Here is a 24,923-nt window from a genome sequence, read left to right as displayed (position 1 = left end):
TTTTGTTTACCTGCATTTCTTTCCGAAGAGTCCATTCCTCTGATTGGGTTTGTTCGTGTTTCGTGTATTTCTTCATATTTCACCACCCATAAGTTAAGTTTTCTCCCAGTTCGTAGACCTTGGCACCCAAACGGTTCGGGACTTACCAGAATCCTTTCGCAAGTACTTGCTGCAATCCATCCTTTTCGCCTTCCGGTGGTGGCACCACTTCGAACTGTATGCTATACTGTTGATCCAGCCCTATATAGCCATCGGATACCAGGTACACCGTGTATATGCATCGTCCTGCAGTGAACATTGAGAGGAAATGATTATACAGCACCACCAGAGATGTACAACACTTCCACTTACCTATTCGCGAAGGAGCATAAAAGCACAACTGATGAGTACTGCGATTGCTGCGGTAGACGCATCGTTTCAGCGCCACCACTTCGCCCTCCGCCTGGTGGCCGAGCGTTAGGAACCAGCCCTCGTCCTTGCCCTTGGGGAACTTGGGACAGTGAATGTTGAGCGACTCGAACGCCCCCAGTCGTATCAGCTGCACGCAAACCACATACTCCTGATCGGCGTACAGCTCAATCCACTGGTCACGGCTCATCGGCTGTTGGACGGGCCGGTCCACGTCCCCATCCTTGCCGTACGGTCCACGCACAGAAATCTGCACGTTCAACGACGGCAGGTCACATATCACCTTGTAAATCTGCTCAATTTCCGGCTCCTCAAACTCCTGCCTTAACGTCGCGGCCAAATTCTCGTACTTCCGGTTGCATTTTTCTTTCAACGCCGGAAGCGTCAGGAATGGTAAGCTAACGATGGGGATAGAGATAACGTAAATTATCAAATTAAGCTTCAATTCCTGCTGTGTGCAAGCGGGCTCAGCTAAGCTGCTTACTCTGTTTTTATCTGGCTGAAGATAGCCGCATTATAGGCTTCAACGTTGGGGAGCGTCATGACTACCGGATCGTCTAGCCAGCGGGCCTGGATGATGCACTGCATCAGCTGCTGTATCCGCAGGGTAGTTGCAAGCCAACCCCTTTCCGCACTAATGTCGACCATGGCCTACAAATGGAGCATGGGAACGGAAGTGAAACAATCAAAATTCGCGATAAATGATTAGACATTATTGCCCATTCCAGTTCGCATCGGTTTCGAGTGAGTGTGAGTAAGAAAACGATGATAAACGCTACATACCTGTAGTATTCGTATTGATTGATCGAGTACCGACTTGGTGTCTGTGCCGTAATCAGAGTTCGGCAGCGGCAAGCGCGATAAGTGTGCCTGCAAAAGCAGGAACACCTTCGTGTGCGGATTGTCCACCGATAGTGGATCTACCTTCAGGGGACACAGTTTGGCTAAGTCACTAAATAAAGAAAGGCAGCAGATAGAGAGAGGAATGAGATCATTATACGCTCGACCAATGCAGCTTCTTCCCGTATCAACTTACGCATTATACAAATCTTCATTATGGCGCACAGGATGCTCTTCGAACTCGGCCGCATCTGCCATCGCGCGCAGCAACTCTTCCATGTTCATGTCGTGCCGTAGCGTATCAGCAAAGTGACGCATGGTGATGTGGGATAGGTAATAGTACGAGGAAATGCGCCCCATCGATGTCGCCATCAGCGATCTGTTATCTTCCTCCAGCAAGACACACCCGGCCCGAATCAGCTTATCGAGCACGGTTTCAATCAGCTCCGAGAGGAAGTAGTTCACGTTCTCCATCTCCGTAGTGTCCAACCCGTAGTAGGTCGGATTGCGCAACAACCGGCGATAGAAGTACGTCCACGTCAGGTAGTCGAGGATGCTTTGCTTCGTTCGCAACGTTCCAGCCACTATTTCCGCATTCACGTGGTCCGGCAGCACGGCCAGCAGGCTGGATTCCACCGGGAACGGATCGTACAGGAACTTTTTGTAGAAATTCTTCTTCGTATCCTGCACGTACACGCAGGCGATACCTTCGTTGCCGAACTGCGGTCGTCCAGCGCGGCCCATCATCTGCAGCACGTCCGTGATGGGCATATCGACGTATCGCTTCAGCTTGCCATCGTAGTACTCCGTGCCCTTGATGATCACTAGATGGGCGGGAAGATTCACGCCCCACGCTAGCGTTGCCGTGGCGATGAGGATTTGAATTTTTCTGTTCAAAAACAGCTCCTCGGCCGTCTTTCGATCGCGCTCGTGCAGGCCCGCATGATGCATACCGATGCCGAACGCTAGCGTCAGCCGCAGGTTACTATCACGCACGTTCTGCAGGATTTGCTCCATCTCCTCTTCCGACGTGTGCAGGAACTGTTTGGAGTTGTCTTCGCTGGCCAGGAACGATATCAGATCCAGCGCGGTAAGGCGTGTCTGTCTACGGGAGGCCACAAATATGAGCGCCGGAGTGCAGGGTGAATACTGTCGAATGGCCTGGAACGCGGGCCGATTCATGGTGGCCATGCGCGGGCAGTAGTGCTTGCCCGGGAATCCCTGTATGTGCACCGACAGTGGAACCGGTCGGACGGATGGCTTAAAATTGTACAAGCCCATCGTTTCGATCCCGAGCCAGTTGGCCAGATCGCGTGCATTAGCCAGCGCCGTCGACAGGCCAACGATACGCACCGTGCGATCGGTGTGCGAAGATATAAAATTCATGCGCGACACAATCACCTCCAGCACGGGGCCACGATCTTCACCCAGCAGGTGAATTTCGTCAATCACGATCAGCGCAACATCGCGCACGTAATCGCGCGTCTGCCACGAGCGACTGATACCGTCCCACTTTTCCGGCGTGGTCACGATCACGGACGATTCCTTGATCGCGCGAATGTCCGGCGTAACGTCCCCGGTCAGTTCGACCACCTTTTTGCCCAGCTTCTGCTCGATTCGCACCTTCCAGTCGTCCATCCGCTCCTTGACCAGCGCTTTCAGCGGTGCGATGTACACCACCTTCCCGGTGGGCAGCAGGCGAAACACGCGGAACATTGCCATTTCGGCGGCGATCGTTTTGCCCGACCCGGTCGGTGCCCCGAGCAGCACATTGTTGTCCGTGTGATAGAGACAGTGGAATATTTGCGTCTGAATCGGGTTGTAGTGCGTGAAGCTGTACAGCGATTCGAACTTCCGGTTGTTTAACACCGTCACCGGCAGCGGCTGCAGTGGCAGCAGCTCCGTGTGCGGTGGATGCACTTCTGGCAGGATGAGATGCTTGAATGACAGCGGTACCAGATTGTTGCTACCGAGCCAGGTATCGCTCGCCACGCGAATATAGTACTGGGGCGGTAGCGGATCCTTCAGCGGAATCGTCATGATTAGTTCCTGCTCCTCCTGGCGCATCGTTTGACGTTTCGTGATCTGGAAGTACTCCGAATGGTAGATGTAGTTGCTCTCCGGATCCTCGATCCAGATCCAGAACGATTCGGCCGTCTTTCCGTGCACGCGATCGTTCCACCGGAAGGACGCCCGTATAAACACCCGTATCCGCAGCACGGTGCGCGTGATGGGCTGCAGCGTCGCTTCAATTTCCAGCATCGGGAACTCTTCCGCGCAGCGCTTCACCATTTTCGCATACCGATGGTTGCGCAGGAAGTCCCCTATCTCCTTCTCCTCCATATCGCGCAGCGCGAGCACGCTTAGGCCACGCTTCTCTATCTTGTCCACCACATCCAGCGGCAGGAGGGTGAACTGGTACATCGGTGTCTGGAACTCCCACATCTGTTTCTCGAACATTTTGCTTACATTGAGCATACGGCCGGCCAGAATCGGGTTGTTCGCCCGCAGCACCATCGTAAACAGGGCGCGAGCGATGCGTACCGCGTTCTGCGTAATGTACGACATGTCGGACATGAGCGAAAACGAACGCACCATACCCTTGGACAGGTACGTCTGCATCAGAATGTTCACCTTGCCGTGGATGTTTTCGCTGCCACCGCGCACCGGCACTTCGCAGCAAATGTGCGTCAGCTCGTCCAGCTCGTCCATCTCGTCGTCGCGCACCTTCAGCTGCTGGAACTCGTGCGCGTTCGACATCATCTGCAGGATGTCGGCGTCGGTCATGATCGGTTTCAGCATTTCGTTGAACACCTCCACCGTATCGTACTTGATGTAGAAGTGGGACGCCGTACGACCGAGATCCGTTACGTTCAGGTCGCCGGTGCGATCGTTGTACCGCACCATTCGCGCCTTATCCAACGCCATCGCGGCCGTGTGGATCAGCTGCCGCCGTTTCACCTCCAGCGAAGGGTCCTCGCGCAGATCGTCGTAATTCAGCCCGTAGCACTGTGGGTTCATGCGCATGCGCACGAACAGGTACGTGTAGCTGAGCCACACGATCGCCTCGTCCACGTTGCTGATCGTGCCCAGCGTTACCTCGGCGTTAAGGTTATCCACCAGACACTGGATAAAGTTGGATTCGATCGGGAACTGATTGGTTAGCAGGGACAGGTAATGGTTCAGCTTGTCGTGCGTGGTAATGATCGTGCCGACACCACTCTTGTCGTACTGTGGGCGACCCGCTCGCCCAAAGATCTGCAGCACATCCAGTATACCGAGATCCACGAACGTGCCGTGCTTGGAGTCGTAAATTTCCGTCCCCTTGATGATGACGGCATGGGCCGGCAGGTTAACACCCCAGGCCAGCGTGGCCGTACACACCAGCACCTTGATCAATCCATCGGCAAAGTACTTCTCCACCAAGTTCCTATCCTGGCGCAGCATTCCGGCGTGATGCATAGCCAACCCGTTCTGGAACAGATCCACCAGCTGTTTGTTGCGACTTTTCGACACCACCTTCAGGGCGCTCCCATAGTCCGGACTGCTTTCCGGTACGAGCAGATTTATATGTCCCCGCTGCTGGGCAAGATCCTTGATCAGTGTGGCCGTACGAACGGTGGCATTGCGCGCATGAACAAACACCATCACCTGGTGGCCCTGGCGGACCATGTCGATGCATCGCTCGTAGCAAATCGTATCCATGTCCGACATTTGCTTCAGTGCGTTCAACGCCTTCACGCCAATAAAGTTGGTGCTCAGTGGAACCGGTCGGAAGCGGGAATCAAAGAAGAACAGCCCAATCATTGGATTGACTCGCAGAAACCGGGCCACATCGATGTAGTTGGGCAGCGTGGCGGACAGACCAACGATGCGAATCATACTTTGGGACGATTCCACTAGCCGCAGCGTTCGGGCAACGAGTGCCTCCACCACGGGACCACGTTCGCCGTGCAGCAGATGCACCTCATCGATGATAAGCAGCTTCACTAAACTGATGAACGCAACGTCCCCAGCACCCTTGCGCGTGACGACGTCCCACTTTTCCGGCGTAGTAACAATCATTTGCGTCTGCTGAAGCTCGGCCTTCGTCAGCTGCATATCGCCCGTCAGTTCCCGCACCGATATTCCCAGCGGTTGTAGCCGGCGCCCGAAATTGGCCGTCATTTCGGCGGCCAACGCTTTCATCGGCGCTACATACACGATCTTGAACTGGTCGCGGTGGATCACACCCTGGTCGACAAACTGCCGGATCGTGTACACTATCGTCAGCATGGCCACGTTTGTCTTGCCCGCACCGGTCGGTGCGCAGACAAGCAAATTCTCGTTGCTATTGTACGCCGCCGGATACACGACGCTCTGGATGCGGTTCAGCTCGTCGCACCCCTTGAACGCGATCTGCCCGATCTCATCCAGCGAGCTAACCTTGATTCGGTTGCTACCGATCGTCAAGGGCGGTGGATCGGTGGCCGGAATTTTCACCTCCTCAAACAGCTTGTTATCCGACCGTTCAACATTTTCCGGCAGAACGATCTTGTTGCCTGCAATGAAGCCCACGTGACTGCGCGCCTCACTGTACGAATCGTACACGTTCGGGTACTTCACCTGCTTCGACGGCGGTTTCGAGATCGGCAGCACCCCTCCCCGTGCCTTAATCTTTTCCAGCATCAGCTGTGGCATCTGTGCGGCGAGCAGCAAACTCTTCTGGTAGTTTTCACGCAGCTGCACCGGATCGATTTCGGTACAATCGCCCTTCTCGACCGATGCCTCGTTGAGGAACTTTTTCAACTTCTTCTGCTCTTTCGTCACCTGCTTGCGCATCTGTTTCTGTGACTCGGTCTGTATCGTGACCGGCATCAGATAGGCGGGGGCGTGCTGCATCGCTTCCAGATTCTGCTGGATCTTCTTCATCACCTTGATTTGCTTCAGTGCCTTTACCGATTCGATCAGATGCTTGCGGTTTTGCAGTATCTCCGGTATCACGTCCAGATACTCCATCCCCAGAAAGTCGAACAGATCCATCTGCAGTTCGTCGTTCGTTTTGGCCGACTTGAGTAGCGTCATCAGATTGTCCACCAGATCGGGTGGGACTTGCTGGGCCAGCCAGCTGCGTGTATACTTTTCCGTCTGTTGTTTTGCTCCGGACGCACCGGACGACCCCGCAACGGGCTCGGTCGTCTTTTGAATGGCGTCATAGTTCATCGTGAACGTTTGTGCCACCTGGCTGTCCAGCGGATTCACGGGGGACAGATCCGTCAGCTTGCTGTGATCGTGTTGCTTTCGATCGAGTGATAACGAGCACTCGATATCATCACCCCACACTGTTTCCGCGTGGCCATTGGTGGTGATCTCTTTCTCCTCGAGATATTCCCGACATTCGGCGTTCAAATTGCTGCTGATATCAAAGACCAACTAAAAAAAGGAACAAAACGAAACATTATCAACCAGTGTTGCGGATTGACTGGCTCTACGGGTAAGCCTCCAATGAGGTTGCTCCTTACCGTACACATTTTGTTAATCAGTGCGTTCGGTACCTGACCGAACATTTTCTTCAGCTTCGACGAATGCTTCATCATCACGACCTTCTGATCGAGGAACAGGCGCAGCACCAGGATAGCTGCCTCGTCCACCAGTTCGGCATTCTCTTCCGATCCCACCATCTCCCGGCTCAGTTCCCACAGGTCGCGTAGCTGCTTTGACAGAACGCCGCCTACTTTGTGATCCGCGTTACTGTTGATGAACAGCTTCAGCTCCTTCCACGATACACCACTTGGGGGAGAACAATGTGAACCCGTGAGTGTTATCGAAACGAGGATACTTCCACCTGAACTCTCCGCGCACACCCACCAACTCCCTACCTGGTTACTTCTTTCTTGCGAAACAGCTGTATGGCGGCTCGTTCCTTCGGATCCTGGGTCAGGTTCCGCTGTGCATCTAGATCGGTGTTGGCTCTCATGGCCCGGGTAAGTCTCGGCAGTTCCGTCATGTTTGCGCAAGCTTTGAGCACCGGCAATTATTTCACTACTTATGATTATTAGCTAGCACCAATAGGATTTAGGCGAGCGGATGTGGCACTTTGTACGATAGCTCCGAGGCAACCGGATACAGTCGCGTGCAATGTGTAAATGAAGATACACACTGGATTCCACCCTGCTCCTGAACCTGCCTTCGTGCAATGCGGTTAGTCACCGGCACTGATATGGAAACAAACGATTTCCAACCTGGCGAAATAAGCAGGTACACTACTTCTGCAATTGCAAACGTTGTCGCAAGAAGAATTTTTGCATTCCTCGTCAAGCGACCTGTCAACCGGCTTTCACGGCAACGATTCGCCCAGGTGGCATGTGGTGTGTACATAGACTGCGCGAGCGTGCTCCATTGGTGCCGTTGAATTGCCGTTGAAAAGTGCCGAAAACTGTGCCGAAAAGAAGAATATTTAATAATTTGCTAATTAACTGCGTTTCCTTCTTTGCACATTAATTGCATTAACTAAAGAAAAAGAGGGTTTCCAAAAAGATGAAGTTTTGATTATCAACGGTTTTACGCAAAATTCAAATATCAGCTGTCAGTCGTACCAGGTTTGTTGTTGTTTTGATGAACATCAACCAGTCGGCCATTCGTCCCCTTGGAAACGTTCTTGTGCGCCGCGCAATTTGTGCAAATGGAATCGAAAGATGACGATTATTGGAACGATTCGGCAAACAAATCATTCAACTTTGATGAAGATGATGTAAGTACGCCATTATATGTTGTGTGCGTCATGCTGGCAACAATCCAACCCATGCAACTCTCCCTGCTCCGTCGGTCGTTAACAGGTGGCCGTGCTCGAAATAGCGACCAACAACAAACGTACCCTGTTCGGGGAGGACACTGCATCGGAGGCAAACTATGGCACGGGTCAGATCGAACTCCCACTCCACACGATCATTTCGGACGAAAATCTCGAGCTGATATTGCAGGAGCAGTCACGCAATGAAATGACCATCCCGAAGGGCATCTCGCTCGAGGAGGAAGTGAAGCTGCTGCGAAAAAAGATACAGGAGTTTAACTACGCACCATCCACGGAATCGGTCGTGCGGAAGCTTATCCTTGGAAAACCATGCTCCCTGGAAATGTTTCGCTCGATGGCGGAAAAGGAGCAACTGCTCGACGAGGCCATCGCGTCCGGCAGCGGTAATGCGATTCTGAAAGTGACCCTCTTCCTCGACCAAACGCTGAAGAAGAAACTCTTCTACACGCTCCTTCAAACGCGGCCGGAAGCCGTCTATCATTATGTGAATTATTTGTCGCTTCGATTAAAAGTGACCGAATGTACCGATTTGTTGGTGTAAGTGTGTGCGATATTCCGTGCGAAAGAATTACATTTTTCAACCACGATTCATTTCTTTTTACAGATTTCTAGGCCGACACCACGAAGCGAGCGTAAGAGAACCACTACGAAATGGGAGTTTCTGTGTTAAATAATCATTCCTCTTCCATTTCAGTTGCTTCAATTTTCCATATTTGTGTGCAGCACATCGAATCTCGATATAAAGCGGCAACGGCTGAAAAAGATTTACAGCGACTATTTCTCTCAGCCGGGCGCGAACTCGTTCTACGCGCAATTGGTGGCCAACTATATGAATCTGTTAGGTGAGTTCGGATAGCGATCGGAAATGCCCCGCGCTCTGTAATGCTGTGCTGTGTTCCCTTTGCTTCAGAATATCAAATGGGCGAGCTCCATTCGTCGGGCGGCGGCAGCAAAGCGGTCGCCATTCAGGATAAGTCGGTGCTGGAAACGTTAAACTACGTCTGCGGGAAGTACAAATGGGGCGACACCTCGCTGCAGACGAACGACAACCCGTTCAAGCTGAGCGAGTACCACCAGGTCTCGCAGGCCCAGTTCGAATGGATCGCCTTGAATGAACGTGCGAAGCAGCAGGCGTGGCTAGACTTTGACCACATTTTTGAGCGTAAAGCGTGGTTGAATTTAAAGCAAAAGTCATTTAAAATTAACATTCCCATCGATCGTACGATATTGCGGCTGCATGCACTGCACGCACCGGATCCGGTTCTGAACACATTCCTCGCGAAGGTAGAGGATCCGCAAAGGCGGCTGGCACTTGCGAGGAAGGTACAATCCAAGCACGGCATTGTGGATGCGCTGGTGCTGCTGAAAGATCGCGCCGAGCTGGAGGCTTACCGAAGCACACTGGATAGTGGGACGGAGGAACGTTTGTATGCGGAAAATGCTCTTAAATCATTGGTGAGTAGTGATGGGGAGGATTGCGTTTGAACGTTGTAAAACAGAAAAGCCTTTACTTTGAACCCATCTTCTCTTTCAGAACAACAAATGGAAAAGTGATGCAATGAAGTTAATAAAATGATGATGAAATAAATACAACGCAACGCGTTATTCGAATGAATTCAAAATGCCTAATTCTTTACCATCGCGGACGAACATGGCCCATCGATGCGGTCGAAAGAGGCTCCTTACTTTGGAATTTTATTTGAGAATGTGCTAAAACATCAACTACAACTCGTACAACACTACTGGGACTAATGGCGCTTACTATTATTATTATTATTGTTTAGCATCGACTACTACGTGCATTAAGATATCATGGACTGTGTAATTAATAAGTGACCGACCGACTGGCCGGTCGGAGAGATACGCAATTTACATCGAAATTCTTTGCCATCGGGTTTGTGCGGCCGCCAAATCATTATCGCCCCACTGGAAATGCAAACATCGGTTGCCATGGGTAGTCACAGCCGAATCCGGGCGTGCCATGGATCGCCAACAGGGTGGAAAGCAACAGGCACCACCTATGCTATTTGAACTTTTTCTCGCCATCCCGCTGAATCAGATCGGTCACAACGTTGTCCAGCTTGGTGCTGAACGCTTCGAAGGAAAAGCGCTGCTGAACGCGCTTCCGCCCCATGGCGCCCATGCGTTCGCAGTGCTTGTCGTCTCGCACCAGCTTTGCCATTGCGGCGGCAAACTCCTTCGGCACGGGCTCGCACAAAAAGCCCGTCTGCTCGTGAATGATGGTCTCCATCGGTCCGCCACTGTTGGCGGCAATGACGGGCTTCGAAAGGTACATTCCCTCCAGCGGGACGATTCCGAAGTGCTCGAACTCGGGCGTGTAAACCAGCGCTTGGGCGCGATGCAATAGGAACAGCTTTTGACGATCGGTGGGAGATCGTAGCAGGCGCACTTTGGCTCGTATCTGCATGTCTTCCGCCAGCTCCTCCAGCTCGTCATAATGTTCCACATTTTCCATCACACGATCGTCATACCCACCGGCCATAATGAGACACACCTTGTGCCACTCGCTCGCGGACACCAGGTCCTGCATTGCCTTGAAGGCGTGCAAAGCGAGCGCAAGGTTTTTCTTCCGCTCGTACCGATTGATGGACAGGAAGACGAACGCGTCGTTCGGTAGCTTCACCACCTGGTCGGACTCTTCGATGGCGGTTTCGTCAAAGAACCTGGTGTTTAGCGACGGATACAGCACATCCGGGTCGGTTGCGATGCGCTTGAACGTTTCCTTAAACACGCGGCTGGTGAACTTGCTGTTCACCAGGATGCCATCGGCCTGGGCCGTAGTCACTTCCTCGAGGTAGTTGAGCGGCATGCGGTAGCACTGTTTCAGCAGGTTGCCCGGCTTTGACAGCAGCTGGTCGGGGTAGTGACAGTAGAACAGGATCTTTGGGTTGGGCCTGGCGAGTCGAAAAATGGGAATGCCTAGCGAAATCAAATCGCAAAACACGACATCGACCGGTTCCTTCTTGGACAGGAACAGACTGTAGTAGAAGGCAGCGTACAGCATGCGTATGTAGGCGCACACGGCGTAAAACTTGCCAAAGATGTCTCTCGGCAGCCAGTCGCCGACCGTCATCACCGGCAAACGACCATCCTTCGTCTCGTCGAAACAATGGTTCGGATCGTGATGGTTCGTCAGAAAGCTGACCGTGTGGCCCTTGCTCTGCAAAGCCAGTGCAGCATCCACGACCAGCCGTTCCGCACCGCCAATGCCCAGATCCGGATGAACAAACAGTACACGCACCATGTCTGCACGTGGCGATCAAAGAAAAGGGTCTTACTTAACAGGATGTCGAAGGGAGCAAAACGATACGATAAAAACAAAACGACCACATACCTGTGAAAAAATGCCCGTGTCGACGGCGAAAACCGCAAATACGTGTTGTGTGCCAGCAAAACAGCACCGAAAGTGAAGCACGACCGAAGCCTGTCAAAACACGTTGTCACGCGAAAGAAAAACATACTCTGCGGACGTGCTCCGCTAAACAGCTGATTGGACGCAGCAGTCCTCTGTCAGAGCAGCGGCACAACCAAACAAACTGTGTAAACAAACTGTGCAGCAATGAACGATCCCAACCGAAAAATAGAGATTGATAAATCTTCCGTAAGTATTTCGCTGCATAAAATGGAAATAGAAGATTGTGCATTGAGTTTACTTTTGTTCGTACATTGCTTACAGCTTCTCAGTTTGAAGGCGGAACTGCTGCGCAAACAGGAAGAGGTGGGCAGAGCAAAGGCGTCAACTTCGATAGACGATTTCGTGCCGAAGAAAGTCCCCAGACCGGAGAAAGATGTATCGGCGAAGCGAAAGGAACGCCGGGAAAAGAAGGATAGTTCGCAGCCGGTGGTCATAGAGCTGGAAGATTCGGCACAGCTCGCCCGGTCGAAACAAATGCTGGTGGCAAAAGCGAAATACTACGACCGAATGGTTGCAGCCGGCGGTTCGCTAAACAGCGACGAAAACAGTCTCGTTATGTTTAACAAAAAGAAGCAGGATACCAAACCGGTGTACAGCTCCTCCGAACATTCGGCCGAAGAGAGCAGCACCGACTCGGAATCGTCGGACTCGGACAGTGAAGGTGTGGAAGACGGAGACAAATGGTAAGGAGTAGCTGCTTACCGTTGAGTGTATTTCTTCGTATTGTCACAGCACGGTTTCTTCTTTTGGCAGGGTTGAGTACACCGATTGCTTAGGACGCACGAGAAAGTGTCTCAAGAAGGACTTGAAAGAGTGTTTGGCTCGTGATAAGGAGCTGGCTAAATCGATGGCACCGCGCGAAGGACAACGCAGAGAGGATTTGCAAGGTGCTTCTAGTGTGCATACCGTACCACCAGCGAGAGAGACGCTGCCTAGTACCAGCACGGATGCACAAGAAGAGGAAGACGAGGACGGGGAAATGGTCGGTCCAATGCCTCCTGCGGTGAGTCGAACTGACGATACAGATCTGGGTGAACGGTTCCTGGAGATGAAAGAGCAGTGGGCACAGCAGGAAGAAGCTAATCTGGAGAAGGGTTCCATACACTACCAGGACGTGCTGTTTAATGGTAAGTACAGACAGTTGCTTTTTGTTTATACGTTACGGAACTGTTGTATAATTGGCTTTTGCTACGAAGAAAATTGCAAATGGGTAGCTTGTTTTGTCAATGTGCCTCTTCATTTACTGAGAGACGATACTGCTACAATGTTTTTTTTTTCTATTTGGCCTAACCTGCGCGGACATGCCGTTATAGTTCTATATAGACTTTCGAAAATTATTCAGGTACCACGCAGCCGGATAATCAGTCATTGGTACGGAGAGGCGGTCCATGTAAGGCTTGAACCCACGACGGGCATGATATTGAGTCGAGCTTTTGTAACATCCAGTTGGAAAGACACTGTGGTCTATTCATGACTATGCTGAGTCGTTAATATCTCCGTGCCTTTGGCCTTTTTATAAGACACTAAGGGTCCTTTAACATGCAGGAGTAGGAATCTTTGGGTTTTGTACCAGAGTAGTACAGTCAGTGGTTTGGTCGATTAAACATCACCATGCATATTTAAATCATTTATACGTATGGATGATTGCATGATTTGAAGAATCAAACTGCCAGCAGTTAATTCCGTCACATACAATCATATTTAATTAATCAAAACGCAAAACATTCATACTTAAACAAGTGTCAATTCACGGTATTGTATTGTAATGATTGAGTTAGTTGTAATACGATGCACTCGTGGCACGAGATTAAACAATCTAAATATGCTTCTGCACGCCATTCAACTCCATCGACATCGTGTAACAACACTATTCAGCTACATTGTGGTTCGCAATCCAAATCCACCGGATGGTTGGATTCAGTTGCACCACATCTCCCGCCATCAACAAGAATTGGCCCAATGGAATTGATTTGCAGACCATCATAAAAAGGAAGCCAATGTGTCATACACACAGCCATGTGTCATAGAGCGAGGGGATGCACTAGCACTGCCATCATTGGCGTGGCCAGCTAATTTACCATTAAACGAGGGTAGCAAGCGAAGAGTGAACCCGCCCAGGGTATGTGTTAAATCTGGCACGATTGAACACGACACCGGACCACGACTTTCATGTGGTGTGCGAGAGTTAAAACTGCTCGCCAGTGGACAGGGAGGCGGCAAATACGCACTTCCGAAAGTTGTTATGCAAATTTGCACATCCCCCCCAAAAGCGCGAGATTGAGGCCGTCCCACCGCGCATTAGTTGTTAGTGATAATTTGCAGATCCACTTACTTGCGGCACGCATAATGTGGCTGTCGGAAATAGCGCCACCGTTTTCGGACATTTGAAATGTGCGCTTTACCTACCCGGCTTACGCTTCCGACGAGGAAATGTTTCATGGCTCGAGCACGTTGAATTGTGATATTTCGCACCGACCTACGGGTTGCTTGTGCCCCTTTTCACAGCATCCGCATCCGTGTTTCAGCATATTTCAACCGGGTTTTTTGTTATTTCTGGAGTTTATTTTCTGTTCATTTTTCTGGATCGACCTGTAATACTTCGGGATACTTGTAATCGATACAAATCGGCGCTAATTCTAACATTCAATACAACACGTTCCGACCGATGCAGCCAGTTCCTGTACTTTCCTTTCCGCTACTGTTGCGCTTGCTTGTGTGTACACGGTTGAACAAATTGCGAATTCGAACAAATTGCGTACAGTTTTGTTCCTTCCTCTAATACTAATCAAGCACTCACTTTCCGCGAACTCTGCTTGTTGGTTACTTCATTTCCCTTGCTTTGAGCTGTCGGCGTTTTTCTTCTCGTTCCGCCTTATTGCAATACTGTCCCCGCTAAATACTCGAATTACACCTCCGCTCGAAGAAAATGCCTAGATTTGTGAAGATTAATAAGAGAACGACACACAAACACACACACACACGAACACATGTCAACTCGACTTCTCTCTACTGGTGGCAATCGTAGCCTCGGGAAGGGAGCATTTTTGGGGATTGTTGAGCGATTGGTGTGTGGCCCCAAAACAAAACGAAGCTCTCCCACGAAGCTCATTGTGCGGACAAAATTGTGCCCGGTGGCGGGAAGATACACACAAAACTACATCCTACTGCTGCTGCTGCTGCTTTCATCCTATAATCCAATACAGCCTAACCTGGTTCTACTACTACTATTGCTACTCGCGCCGTGGTCACTTGCTTCACGTTCCGCTCTAACCGACTATTGCCTACGTGTATTGCTGCGTGTGTGTCCTTTTAGTTTGCGGGAAGGGATGGAATGAGAAGAAGTTGTTTACGATAATAGAATACATGATAGATTTAGCTCGTCGTCGTCGACGATGCAGAACGTAGCCATTAGTAGTAGTGGCTGTAGGTTTAGTGGCTGTTTTCGCTATTTACAATTATGTACAGATGTCTACAGCCCTTATCCCGCGCGCTCTCGCGGTGTACAGACAATTATTGCAGACCGAAGGACTAGCGGCGGAACAGATTGAACCGATGTATGGCACCGCACAAATAGGGTCGTTCTGCCGTGTGAGTGCGTTTCAACGGTGGTGGTGGTGGTGTACTCATGCTGCGTGAAACATGATTACTACTAATCTACTAATCGATCCAAAACCCCCCAGAAGACAGGGGGATACGGGGATGCGGGGAGATGGCAAGGACACTATCCTTTTTGTCTACTTACTCTTCTATGCACCGAAAGGAAAATTCGCTACCATTGGGTTATGGTTTTATTTTTCTTTTGCGTTTAATTTCGGATCTTGCGGATCAACGGCGACCAAGACGACGAAAACGCTTAGCATCATCACAGCTAACGCCACTCTCTCTCTCTCTCACACACACACACAAATCACTTTCGCGCACCGGGCTCTGTCGCCGGTGGTGTGAGCTTCATTCTTGGAATGCAGTCGGGCGTTTGCAAATTACGGTTCGGCCCCAACAGAGGCCCACGGTTTAGTACGGATCGGTGTTGATTGGAAAGTGTTGCAGTGTGGCAAACAGGAGCACCGAACAGCTGACAAAAACAACCAGCCGGGCCACAGAGCTGCAGGAGGATGGTGCCGAGCTGCTGCTCGTGCTCGGAATAGCGTTGCCATCTCTGCTTCGATCCGACGAGGCGGTGCCGTTCGAGTCGTCCTTGCTTCGCCGATCGGCCGTTGTCGCTACCGGCTTGAGCGTAATGGTGAGTTGCGTCGTGACGTCCCGATGGCCGGGAGCAACAATTGCACCGTCACCACCATTGTGCAGCATCTCCCGGTGGTGCTGCTGCGAGGACGAACGCGACGACGGCAGCGTACGATGGTGCGTTTCGCTTCGGTCACCATCCATACCGGAGGATTCGGCCATATCCTCGTCATCGCTGTTGTTGGGCGGTAGCTGATGATGCATACCAGCACCACCGCCCAGCCGGTTCCGGTGGTGCGCATGCATCAGCGAGGTTTCGATCGACCGGCGGATCTCGGCACGGGTTAGCTGGTTGCACAGGTCCGTGCTGCAGTAACAGTAGTCGATGCTGTTTGCACTCTTGCAATCGTTGATGGCCAGATTTTCACCGCACGTTCGTATCTCGATATCACCTGCAGAAGAGAAGGGAAACAAAAAGAAATAACAAATCAGTTGATGTCTTAATTTTGTTGTTTAACGAACAACAAGCAGGAGCGTCGTTTTCCCCCATTACTCATCGGAGGAATCAACCCTTTTATTCTAACGCCCCAACACACACACCCTCTTACAACATTACAAACGTTACAATTAGACGGTAATAAATTTCCACACCGATCGTGACTAACTCCAACAAAATCGCACGGAAAGGTTGCCGAATGGTGTTGGAGCATTGAGGGCCGTTGACGTTGACTTGTGTGTGTGTTTTTTTGTGCTTGTTTTCGGTCGTAAAAAGTACAAGGACGTCAATAAATCAGCGTTTGCAGTAGAAGGGAAAATATTCATACTCGCGCAGGATAGAAATTTGCATAAGAAATTATAATTGCGCGCGGCTCGAGACTAAATTTTTGTTTGGCGGCAGTCACAGAGGAGGGTGCAGAAAAATGCCACGTGTCTTTGTGGCGCAAAAAAGGACATTAATTTGTTCGCAAAAAAAAGAAACTGTTCGCCGATGGTTGAATTGCTTTATTGCATGACTTCCTTCACGCGATCACAACACACAGATGTTTTTTTCACAAACTGTGAAAATTTTACTGGGTTTTATATACTGTTCTTAGGGTTAGAGTGTTTTCTAAAACTAAACAGTTTTTTGGTGTGGTACACCATCTTCGTCTAATTGATTACGGTAAGGGGATTGGGGTTTTTGTCGCCTGATCACTTTCAATTTCCCATCCATTTACTCCCATTACCATGTTTGAGAAGGATTCTTTTCCAAAACCGGTTCGAGTTTCTGAGTAAAACTTTAATTTTTCATCGCCTGCTCTGCAATCCCATAAAACCGCTAACTGTTTCCGGTAGGCGGAACTGTATAATATACACACACACTCACACCGACAGTTCATAGCAACCGGCTTTTCTCTTCCGGGTTGTGTACCGTCCGGGTGCGTGTAGAACTAATAAACTTTCAATCTTCATTAAAAATGAATCCTGTCATCGACCACCGGGGAGGCTCGCTCGTTTACCGTACACACTACCGGTTGTGGTACGCACAATACGACGACGGTTGTACGGTTTTAGAACCGCACGGCTCGGCTCCGCATACGTGAACGATCCCGGGCCATAAATCCTGCTTCGAAGCGCCAGCGAAACCCCGTGGAAGGGAAACAGCATTAGCGGAGTAGGAAAACGCGGAGGACAAGACAAGCGAGGTCCATTAAGATGTCATACCATTTGCGCGATTTTCAATGTGTCACATCGAACACCGGAATCCTTCCCTTTGCTCCACATCTCCTGCAGTCGCTCCACGTGTTGCTGTGGAGAGCATACAGCCTTCAGCAGCGTAGAGAGGGATGGAGCTTTTTTGAAAGGAATATCATTAAAATTAAATTCGCTTTTCCCCATTCGCTGTGCGCGGTATTACGGAGCGTTTAGAGCGCGCTTTTTATGTGTGTGTTTGCGTTAGAACGTGTTGCCTGTTTATATTGAGATTGCATACCTTCTCCTCTCTAACTGCAACATCCCCCCCCCCTCCCCCCTTTGCGCCAACAACCATCAAAGTCTGTTGTTGATAATGATTTGTTTGAAGCATTTAAGGGATGCGGGAAAAGCAGCGGATTGGGATGGGAAAAAGCGAGTTGCCAACTCTGCATTACCCCCCTCGATCGCTCGAACGTGGGAAAGGGAAAGTGACATCCTCCTTCTTTTTGCGCTTCCGAACGTACTTTGTCCTTGGAAGTAATGTCCCGCACCCCCCCTCCATTGCCACTCCACCTCCACCAACTGCAGTTGAAGAGTTTTGTGAAGTTTGGTTGCTTTCTGGTGCGCTTTTGCTTATTGCGTTTCGTCGTGCCTTGACTTCTCTGCCCATACTTCCCTTGTGTGTGTGACTCCCCCCCTCCCCCCTGTCTCTCTCTCTCTCTCTGTGATCACATCTTTCCATCCATGGGTTGTGTTAATGAAAGCGGTTTGTCTTGCCGATAAGCGCGAACCGTAACGCAGGCCTATGCTAAAATGAGGAAAAACTTTCTACCGAGGACGAAGAAAGTTTTCCCCGGTAGCGGCAGCAGCAGCAGCAGATAGCAGATAGAAGCGACTGCATAGGCACAGCATCATCGTTACCGGAACGTTTCCATCTTTACCCGTTTCCCGTTTTTGCACAAGGGCAAAAGGTGTACAGGTACGGAAAGTTTTCACTCCCAGGCTCCGTGACGTTCGATGTGGGTTGATGCTGGTTGGTTGGTATGGATAGGTGAGGATGTGTTACTACTACTATGGGCGCTTTTGGGGACTTTCTTACCGATACCTGTTATGTCGATGCAGATGCCGATAGTGAGAGAAATAAACACAAAAACAGACGAGAGCTTTGTTCCCATCAAAAAGAACCATGGCAAACACACTTGGATAATCTAGAGGACGCAAATTGAAACGCCAAACAGCTCACACCAAACGGTCAGTTCGAACACATTGGCGTATCGCATTTAGTGACAATAATTGGCGATTAAAAAGGGCGGAAATAAAACCGCCCTCCCCGGTGTTTTGGCCCGATGAAATCCAATTTAATTGTGCACTGTTGGTGTGTGTGTTTAACCCGTTATTGCAACATGCTGTGCGGTCGTCTGTCGATGATGGCAGCAAGTAGAAACAATATAATGTAATAAATGTGGTTCTTTTCTCCTGGCAACCCTACGCCCTACCCTACGGACCAATTTCCTATTGGTTGAAACTAATTTTCACTCGCGCGTCCCAATTCCGCGTCCACTCCTGACTGAGCTGACCAGCTGTGCGGTGTGGGTGTGTGTGTGTGGGTGTGTGCGGGTGAGTTTGCGGCAAGGATTGCAACTTTTCGCCGTCAGGCCAGCCAGGTCCATGTTTTCTTTTGTCCTCCTCTGTGATTTTGGCACTATGGTGGTACGAGCTTGTTTCTGGCAAATGCGTGTAATCTTTGAATGGAACAAAGATCCCTCCCTTCCTCCCTCTGGAGGGAGAGAGCACGGGGAGCAATTTAATTAAAAACTTGCACCAGACAAAAATCGCTACCGTTTGCTGAATCTCTTGCACAATCGGTGGGTTTGGACGGCGGTATTGCGAGAGGAAAAGAAAAGAACATTACACCATTTGTGTGCATTGTGATAATGGTTGTCGTATTAATATATGCTTCAAATTTAGTATTCATATTTTGCATGAGAGACAAGAAGAAAAATCAATTTAATTCTAATGCAATGGTTTCACTTACTAAAATTGGCTGCAGTGTGCGCTCATAGATAAAAACAGAATCATTAATTAAGCTTCACATGTTTCCGTTTCCTTCCAGAGGCAAGATTACACGGCGTTGGGTACTATGCATTCTCCACCGACCAGGAGGAACGCAACCGACAGCGGGACGAGCTGGATTCAATACGCGAAACAACGATGGAAGCGCAGAAGGAGCGCGAAGCACTGCGGCAGGCACGCGACAAGCTCATCGCCGACAGGGTAAAGGCAGCCCGGGCACGACAGCGAGCACGCCAAGGTTTACCGCCCGAGGAGGACGACGACACTAGCAAGCAACAACAGACCGAAGCATCCGATCAGCTGTACGATCCGGTGGAGGAACGACGTAAACGCAAGGCGGAGGAAAAGCAGCGCAAGCGAAAGGAAAAGGAAGAACGCCGCAGGGAGCGTGAACGGGCGGACCATGTACGGCCGTGGGACGAGGGCAAGGAGCAGAATCCCGACGATAAGGAGTGGGTTCCGGCGAAGGAGAAATTCATTCTATCCCAGCACGAATGGAACGATCTAAAGCGAAGCGAACGGATTGCCGAATTCGCACCACCACCCGTCGAAACGGCCAGTACGGCACGGTCCCGGAGTTGGACACAAAAGCCACGTGCGAATAGTCGTGGTCCGTCCCCCGAAAGCGAATCGGAATCGTCCGATAGTGGTGAGGAGGTCGTCGTCGGTCCAATGCCTCTAATGACCGATCCCTCCCAAGCAGGAGCGCTCGAGGACATTCCGCTTCCGGAGGAGATGGATGAGGAACCGTCCAAAGGGTCGCTCTTTTTCACCACAAAAAAGAACCCTCCCAAAAAGGAGCTCAAGCGCCGGAATCTAAACGCGGTCGAAATGTCAACACCCACCAAGATGGCTGCTCCCGTGCCCATTAGAAATGAGCTAAGTGACGGGGAAGCTGATGAGGAAGTAGCCGTGTTGCCGCCGAGGAAAGGTGCTGAGATAGAGCCACCGGCGACGTACGATTACTACGGACCGTCGGATGCTGCGCGTCGCAGTCGTCCTGCAGCAGGCCAAACGGTCGCCCCGGAAAATAGAACAAACCTGGAGGCATCGATTGAGGCGGGGTTGAAATTCTTAAGAAACCAATCGGACAAATCAGGTGGCCCGGGGACCAAAAATCGCTGGACATCAAATGCAGATTATTAAGTAAGATAAATGGTTTTGACCGGAACAAACAGGGTTTTGCTTGAATTTAATCACAAATTGCACAGAAATCGTTCCGTTAACTAGTTCAATCCTATCAGCGTGGCGCTTAGCTGTGTGTGTATGTCATCCGAAAGTAATGTTAACGAGCAGTGTGTGGAGTTACGAAGAAATAATAATATTCTCAAACTTCAAATTACAACCGTCGTTCTAGCTGTACCGCTGCACTCGAGCGAACATAATCAAAAGCGGGCAAAGTAAACATTTGAGCTGTGTGCGCGCCATGATGGTGGTATGATGAGACCCCTGGCAAGTGCGTTAATACGAACGGTTGTCCTTCGGCGTAAACCGCAACCGAGAGTTTCAACATTCAAGGCAAGGGCACAACACATTCAGGGCTGCCGTTGGTTACTTCTTTTACTTCCTGGAAAGTGTAACGGTGGAGAGCCATATGTTTTAATGAGCAGCTAAAAAAGCCATCCAGGCACAAAAAGCCACACGCCACCATTGGAACCCGAAAGCGAAAGAGTGATACATCCCCTCGTGCATTCATACTCGATGCGACAAAGCACAGCGCTCAAGTGTGTGCACTTGTCATTTGTATCTTTTCTCGAGTGGCCCTCTCTCGCTTCATGTTAGTTAGGAATAATCTCTTACCACCATCATTACCATCAGTATCAACAGAATCAGCACCGCCATCATCATCATCATTATCGTCATGATCATCTGATGAGTACAGGCGACAGGGCAGTGTCATGATCATTATCGTTTTTGTCACCATCATAATCGTAACGTAGCATCATCTTGCCCAACGTGCCCAACGTTGCTCGGTGTTGGACACTTGGACGCGCCCGGTCTATGGACAGCAGGGACCCGTCAGAAGTACATGAACCGATTTAAAAATCTGTTTTACGATTATGTTTGCGATGATAAAAACAAACTTTACCGGCATAACGTTAACCTCGTCCGCTCGGACAAATTCTGCTACGGCCAACAAATTTGTCAAAATTTATCTCGCCGGCTTAGCTCATTACAAGACGAGGAAAGCTACTTTCTATAACGCACACACACACACACACACGTGCGAACAGACAGTCAGTAACTTACCATCAACCTGCGTCAGACAGCTCGTGTACGTTGGTGGACAGTCGAAGGCATACTTCTCCTCCGGCCGGAAGTCTTCGCAAGTGCCTTCCACGGTCGGCACACTGCTCTGGCCGTGATGCGTCGGTAGCGTCCGGAACGGTCCATCGGCACCCTCGCCACAGATGTAACACTTTCGGGCGTGCACCAACCACCCGTTCATGCATAGCAGGGCTGTAAAGATAGTGAGCAAAGCATGGGAAGAATTAGAGAAATTACCGGAAATATTTTTGCACATGCGTTAAGAATGCCATTCCGCTTTAGTGGAGGAACAATTTCCGTGCGGGTCTGCATTTTAATATGACAAAAGCAGGACCGACTTCACAAATGCTCAACATACGTTATCTTGTTAAACAGTTTTTATGAAAGCAGCTTCACTCTAACCATCGATCGATTTCAGCTACTATTTAAGCACAACTTCTTTGTAATATTTTGCCATTTAATACGTCACTTTCTATGGCGTTCTCGGTAAGAACAAAGCCGAAAATACCACCAGTAGAAGATGATTTTATTACGCTTCTCGCACATGGGCTTCCAGCACCAGCGGCACCAGCCGGCACGCCCGCAAGGCGCACGAGAGCACAGCATCATTTAATTACGGGAAATGAAAACGAAATCCTCTTCTGGGTGTTTCTGTTATGCAAAAAACATACACACACACATACACACACCCAGTTCCCCATCATCTGCAAGGAAATATGATGCGAAGAAAGAGGAAGCAAAAATAATAAAAACCTTCACTCGCTAACTGGGAGCTCAGGTTCGAAGAAATGTTTTGATAGCATACATCATACAACATATCATAGAATAGCTGACGATGGTGCAGCATAAAAGGGCACACAGCCCACCCCCACCCCCACCGATGCGAGCGACTCCCATTTGTCCGTAACCACCTTGTGGAGAATCACATGAAAGATACATTAAAGCCAATTTTCCTGCTAAAGAGCTTCTCCTAAATGGGTTGCGTTAATAGCATTCCGGGTTTGAGGAATCGGTCCACCATTGAAGTGAAATACGCCCGCACATGTGCTTCAAATTCAAATTTCTATGTAAATAATTTCACCAAATTTACCCGTACCGGTCGCGCTTTGTACCGACCACTGCAATCTATTACTTTCGCATTTCCGACACATTTCTGTGCAGCATCTGCCCCGTTTTCGAGCAAGTTCATCTTGAGGTTGATTTAAAGAGAAATAAAATTGCACTTTAAACGGCCAGCGAATGTGGGCCACATGGTTGGAGACGACTGTCGTTGGCTGTGTCCTTCCCCCATGCCGAGAGAGTAGTAGCCGCCGAATGGAAACGAATGAATGAATGAATGAATGAAAAATGACGAAATGATTGAGCAATAATCGCGCGACTGTCCTCCTCCGGCCGGTTTCGGGGTTCCCAGCGGCCAACAAACGGCCGAACCTTCCGAGAGTTGTTACGATCGACTGATTCCCATCTGCGCGCTCGGTGCCCTCTCGGTGTAATTGGAATGGGTTGTTCCCCGGGCCGACAGCCGACGAATGGCAAACCATCGCGTCACCGGGCACAGGCAAACGATGAAACGTGAGAAGCTATTTACCGTTGCCCGTGTCGTCGTAATTGAGATTTATTTAAGAGGGTTCTCGTTCTCCGCTTCGGGGATGCCGCCCGGTCAGTTGCTGGATCGATCTCGAGAGCAGCAAGCTCAGCAGAAAGCAAGCGAGCGGGTGCGCCCGCACGCCCCAGCCTTGCTATTGTCACCGCACCACGAACCAACGTGGATCCTCAATTGAAGGCAAAAGGGTTCCTTCAACCTCCTCTCCCCTACCTTCTTCCGGCAAACATTCGATCGCTTGAGCGTTACCAAGAAAAGTCGTTCAGCACACGGAACCAATCGCGCCCCTTTATCCACCCATTGGCCCGAAAAGTTGTACACCAGGTGAAACCAACCTGGCGTGGAGAAGTCTCTCCTCGAACGTGTCGGCATTGTTACATGCACACGGAGACCCGGTGCCATTGTCGAATGCTGCGATCCTTTTTTTTTTCTTTCGCCATCGCCCATCGACCTCAGCAGGCAGTTCAGAAGTCAGCAGCTCCTTACATGGTTTGGCCGGTTCGGCAAGAAAAAGGATGAAAGCTGCTCTGATGGCACTCCACAATTGAGCCGGCTTGCGGTTCACTACTCCTGGCAGAGTGAGTTGCTTTCGTTGGAATCTCTATTACAGCTGAGCTTCCCATCCATCCATTTTCATTTCTCGATCGATTGCTGGAGCAATACACACACACACCCAGTGGAGGCCATACATTACAGTTGTGGCCGATTTTTTTGCACTCTCATCGTTACCAAGAATTTCTTGTTTTTTTTTTTTTTTTTTGAGTAAATGGCTCCTTGCTTGCTTTAGAGACTGAAGAACCTGAAACCAACAGGGAATGGTTGTGTCATGCCAGTTACTTAAAATTTTAACACTCACTCAAACGTCGTTTCCAATGAATTTGCGTTCCTCGCTTGGTAATATGTATAATGGAAGCACCGAATGTTTCCGTTCCAAGATTCTACACACCAGCTTCTTATTTGATCGAACATTTCCGAGACCATGCTCTCCGCCCCCCTTGTTCTATTGTCGATGTCATCTTTCATCCAATTCGGATTTATCTATTGGCCATTCATCTCTGTTCCCAGCCGAACGCTTTACGTCCTTCGTTAGTCTGCCTTTCAAGGGCTTTAGGCTTTTTTTGCCGATACTTTCCGCCGCTAGTCTGTCGTCGAGAGCGCGCCAACAACGCGATTCTTGCACGTGCGGGACGACTCGTACGACGACGGTTCTTGCTTTTATTATCATTATTATCATTATTATTACTATTATTAGTAATAACATTACGAATTCTTCCCGTCAATTTCCCGATGCCTAGACAACTCCCAGTTCTGTCGATTCTCTGCGCCTAGCACCGAAACAGCGCCATCTTTGATTCACGTGCGCGCTTTTTATTTGATTACATTTCGTGCTTACCGCCAGTCGTTAGGCGTGTGCCGATTCGAGTTTCCGATTTGCCTGCGGACCTGCACCACCATCGGTGCTCGATGCGATGTGTCACGGGCGAGCCCGGCACCGTGCTGCTAAAGGATATACGCTAAGCTGTGTTTTGTTTTCTTGTCGCTAGGGACGACACCGTCACTCGCGGCAAGCACAAACACTCACGGCACACACACACATGCGTGCGAGCACCGGTTCCCGGGAAAACGGGATAAATATTCACAATCTTATG

At 50.1% G+C, this 24,923-nt stretch overlaps 5 protein-coding genes across 10 annotated transcripts in view; 2 read left to right on the top strand and 3 right to left on the bottom strand.

Annotated features, from left to right (window-relative positions):
- Positions 1–48: 48 nt before the first annotated feature.
- On the bottom strand, positions 49–7,559 carry LOC120898732 (activating signal cointegrator 1 complex subunit 3). The gene is made up of 7 exons (XM_040304969.1): positions 7,107–7,559; positions 6,750–7,017; positions 1,445–6,660; positions 1,192–1,360; positions 893–1,059; positions 352–806; positions 49–285 (listed from the first exon to the last, which is right to left on the bottom strand). Exons 1-7 carry the CDS (start codon positions 7,232–7,234, stop codon positions 143–145), a joined length of 6,546 nt encoding a protein of 2,181 aa, XP_040160903.1. The 5' UTR covers positions 7,235–7,559; the 3' UTR covers positions 49–142.
- A 267-nt stretch (positions 7,560–7,826) lies between these two features.
- Positions 7,827–9,653, top strand: LOC120896936 (vacuolar protein sorting-associated protein 16B). Its single transcript, XM_040301466.1, has 6 exons — positions 7,827–7,978; positions 8,064–8,575; positions 8,643–8,670; positions 8,733–8,880; positions 8,949–9,493; positions 9,573–9,653. Exons 1-6 carry the CDS (start codon positions 7,910–7,912, stop codon positions 9,612–9,614), a joined length of 1,344 nt encoding a protein of 447 aa, XP_040157400.1. The 5' UTR covers positions 7,827–7,909; the 3' UTR covers positions 9,615–9,653.
- On the bottom strand, positions 9,641–11,509 carry LOC120896938 (alpha-1,3/1,6-mannosyltransferase ALG2). The gene is made up of 2 exons (XM_040301468.1): positions 11,394–11,509; positions 9,641–11,305 (listed from the first exon to the last, which is right to left on the bottom strand). Exon 2 carries the CDS (start codon positions 11,301–11,303, stop codon positions 10,062–10,064), a length of 1,242 nt encoding a protein of 413 aa, XP_040157402.1. The 5' UTR covers positions 11,304–11,305; positions 11,394–11,509; the 3' UTR covers positions 9,641–10,061.
- Positions 11,508–20,617, top strand: LOC120896930 (coiled-coil domain-containing protein 174). The gene is made up of 4 exons (XM_040301459.1): positions 11,508–11,660; positions 11,736–12,157; positions 12,228–12,601; positions 19,444–20,617. The coding sequence occupies exons 1-4, from the start codon at positions 11,619–11,621 to the stop codon at positions 20,547–20,549; spliced, it is 1,944 nt and encodes a 647-aa protein (XP_040157393.1). The 5' UTR covers positions 11,508–11,618; the 3' UTR covers positions 20,550–20,617.
- LOC120896939 overlaps positions 14,004–24,923 on the bottom strand; it is a 77,945-nt gene continuing 67,025 nt past the window's right edge. For all 6 annotated transcript variants that reach the window (XM_040301475.1, XM_040301473.1, XM_040301472.1 and 3 more), the window contains 2 exons: positions 21,654–21,863; positions 14,004–16,108 (listed from right to left, as the gene is read on the bottom strand). In XM_040301475.1, coding sequence (XP_040157409.1) covers positions 15,486–16,108; positions 21,654–21,863 — 833 coding nt within the window. In that variant the 3' untranslated portion in view covers positions 14,004–15,485. The remainder of the gene's footprint in view (positions 16,109–21,653; positions 21,864–24,923) is intronic.

The sequence above is a fragment of the Anopheles arabiensis genome, chromosome 2 (assembly GCF_016920715.1).
Source record: "Anopheles arabiensis isolate DONGOLA chromosome 2, AaraD3, whole genome shotgun sequence".
Lineage (NCBI taxonomy): Eukaryota > Metazoa > Arthropoda > Insecta > Diptera > Culicidae > Anopheles > Anopheles arabiensis.
This window is presented reverse-complemented; position numbering and strand designations above follow the sequence as displayed.

Excerpts from the sequence above, each read along its gene's own strand:
- LOC120898732 (XM_040304969.1), bottom strand. The coding sequence starts at position 7,234 with ATGACGGAACTGCCGAGACTTACCCGGGCCATGAGAGCCAACACCGAT. Across the intron at positions 1,361-1,444 it reads AATGAAGATTTGTATAATGC|TGACTTAGCCAAACTGTGTC; the intron begins GTAAGTTGATAC and ends TTCTTTATTTAG. Across the intron at positions 1,060-1,191 it reads AATCAATACGAATACTACAG|GCCATGGTCGACATTAGTGC; the intron begins GTATGTAGCGTT and ends CTCCATTTGTAG.
- LOC120896936 (XM_040301466.1), top strand. The coding sequence starts at position 7,910 with ATGGAATCGAAAGATGACGATTATTGGAACGATTCGGCAAACAAATCA. Across the intron at positions 7,979-8,063 it reads TCAACTTTGATGAAGATGAT|GTGGCCGTGCTCGAAATAGC; the intron begins GTAAGTACGCCA and ends GGTCGTTAACAG. Across the intron at positions 8,671-8,732 it reads GCCGACACCACGAAGCGAGC|TTGCTTCAATTTTCCATATT; the intron begins GTAAGAGAACCA and ends CTTCCATTTCAG.
- LOC120896938 (XM_040301468.1), bottom strand. The coding sequence starts at position 11,303 with ATGGTGCGTGTACTGTTTGTTCATCCGGATCTGGGCATTGGCGGTGCG.
- LOC120896930 (XM_040301459.1), top strand. The coding sequence starts at position 11,619 with ATGAACGATCCCAACCGAAAAATAGAGATTGATAAATCTTCC. Across the intron at positions 12,158-12,227 it reads GTGGAAGACGGAGACAAATG|GGTTGAGTACACCGATTGCT; the intron begins GTAAGGAGTAGC and ends TTCTTTTGGCAG. Across the intron at positions 12,602-19,443 it reads CCAGGACGTGCTGTTTAATG|AGGCAAGATTACACGGCGTT; the intron begins GTAAGTACAGAC and ends GTTTCCTTCCAG.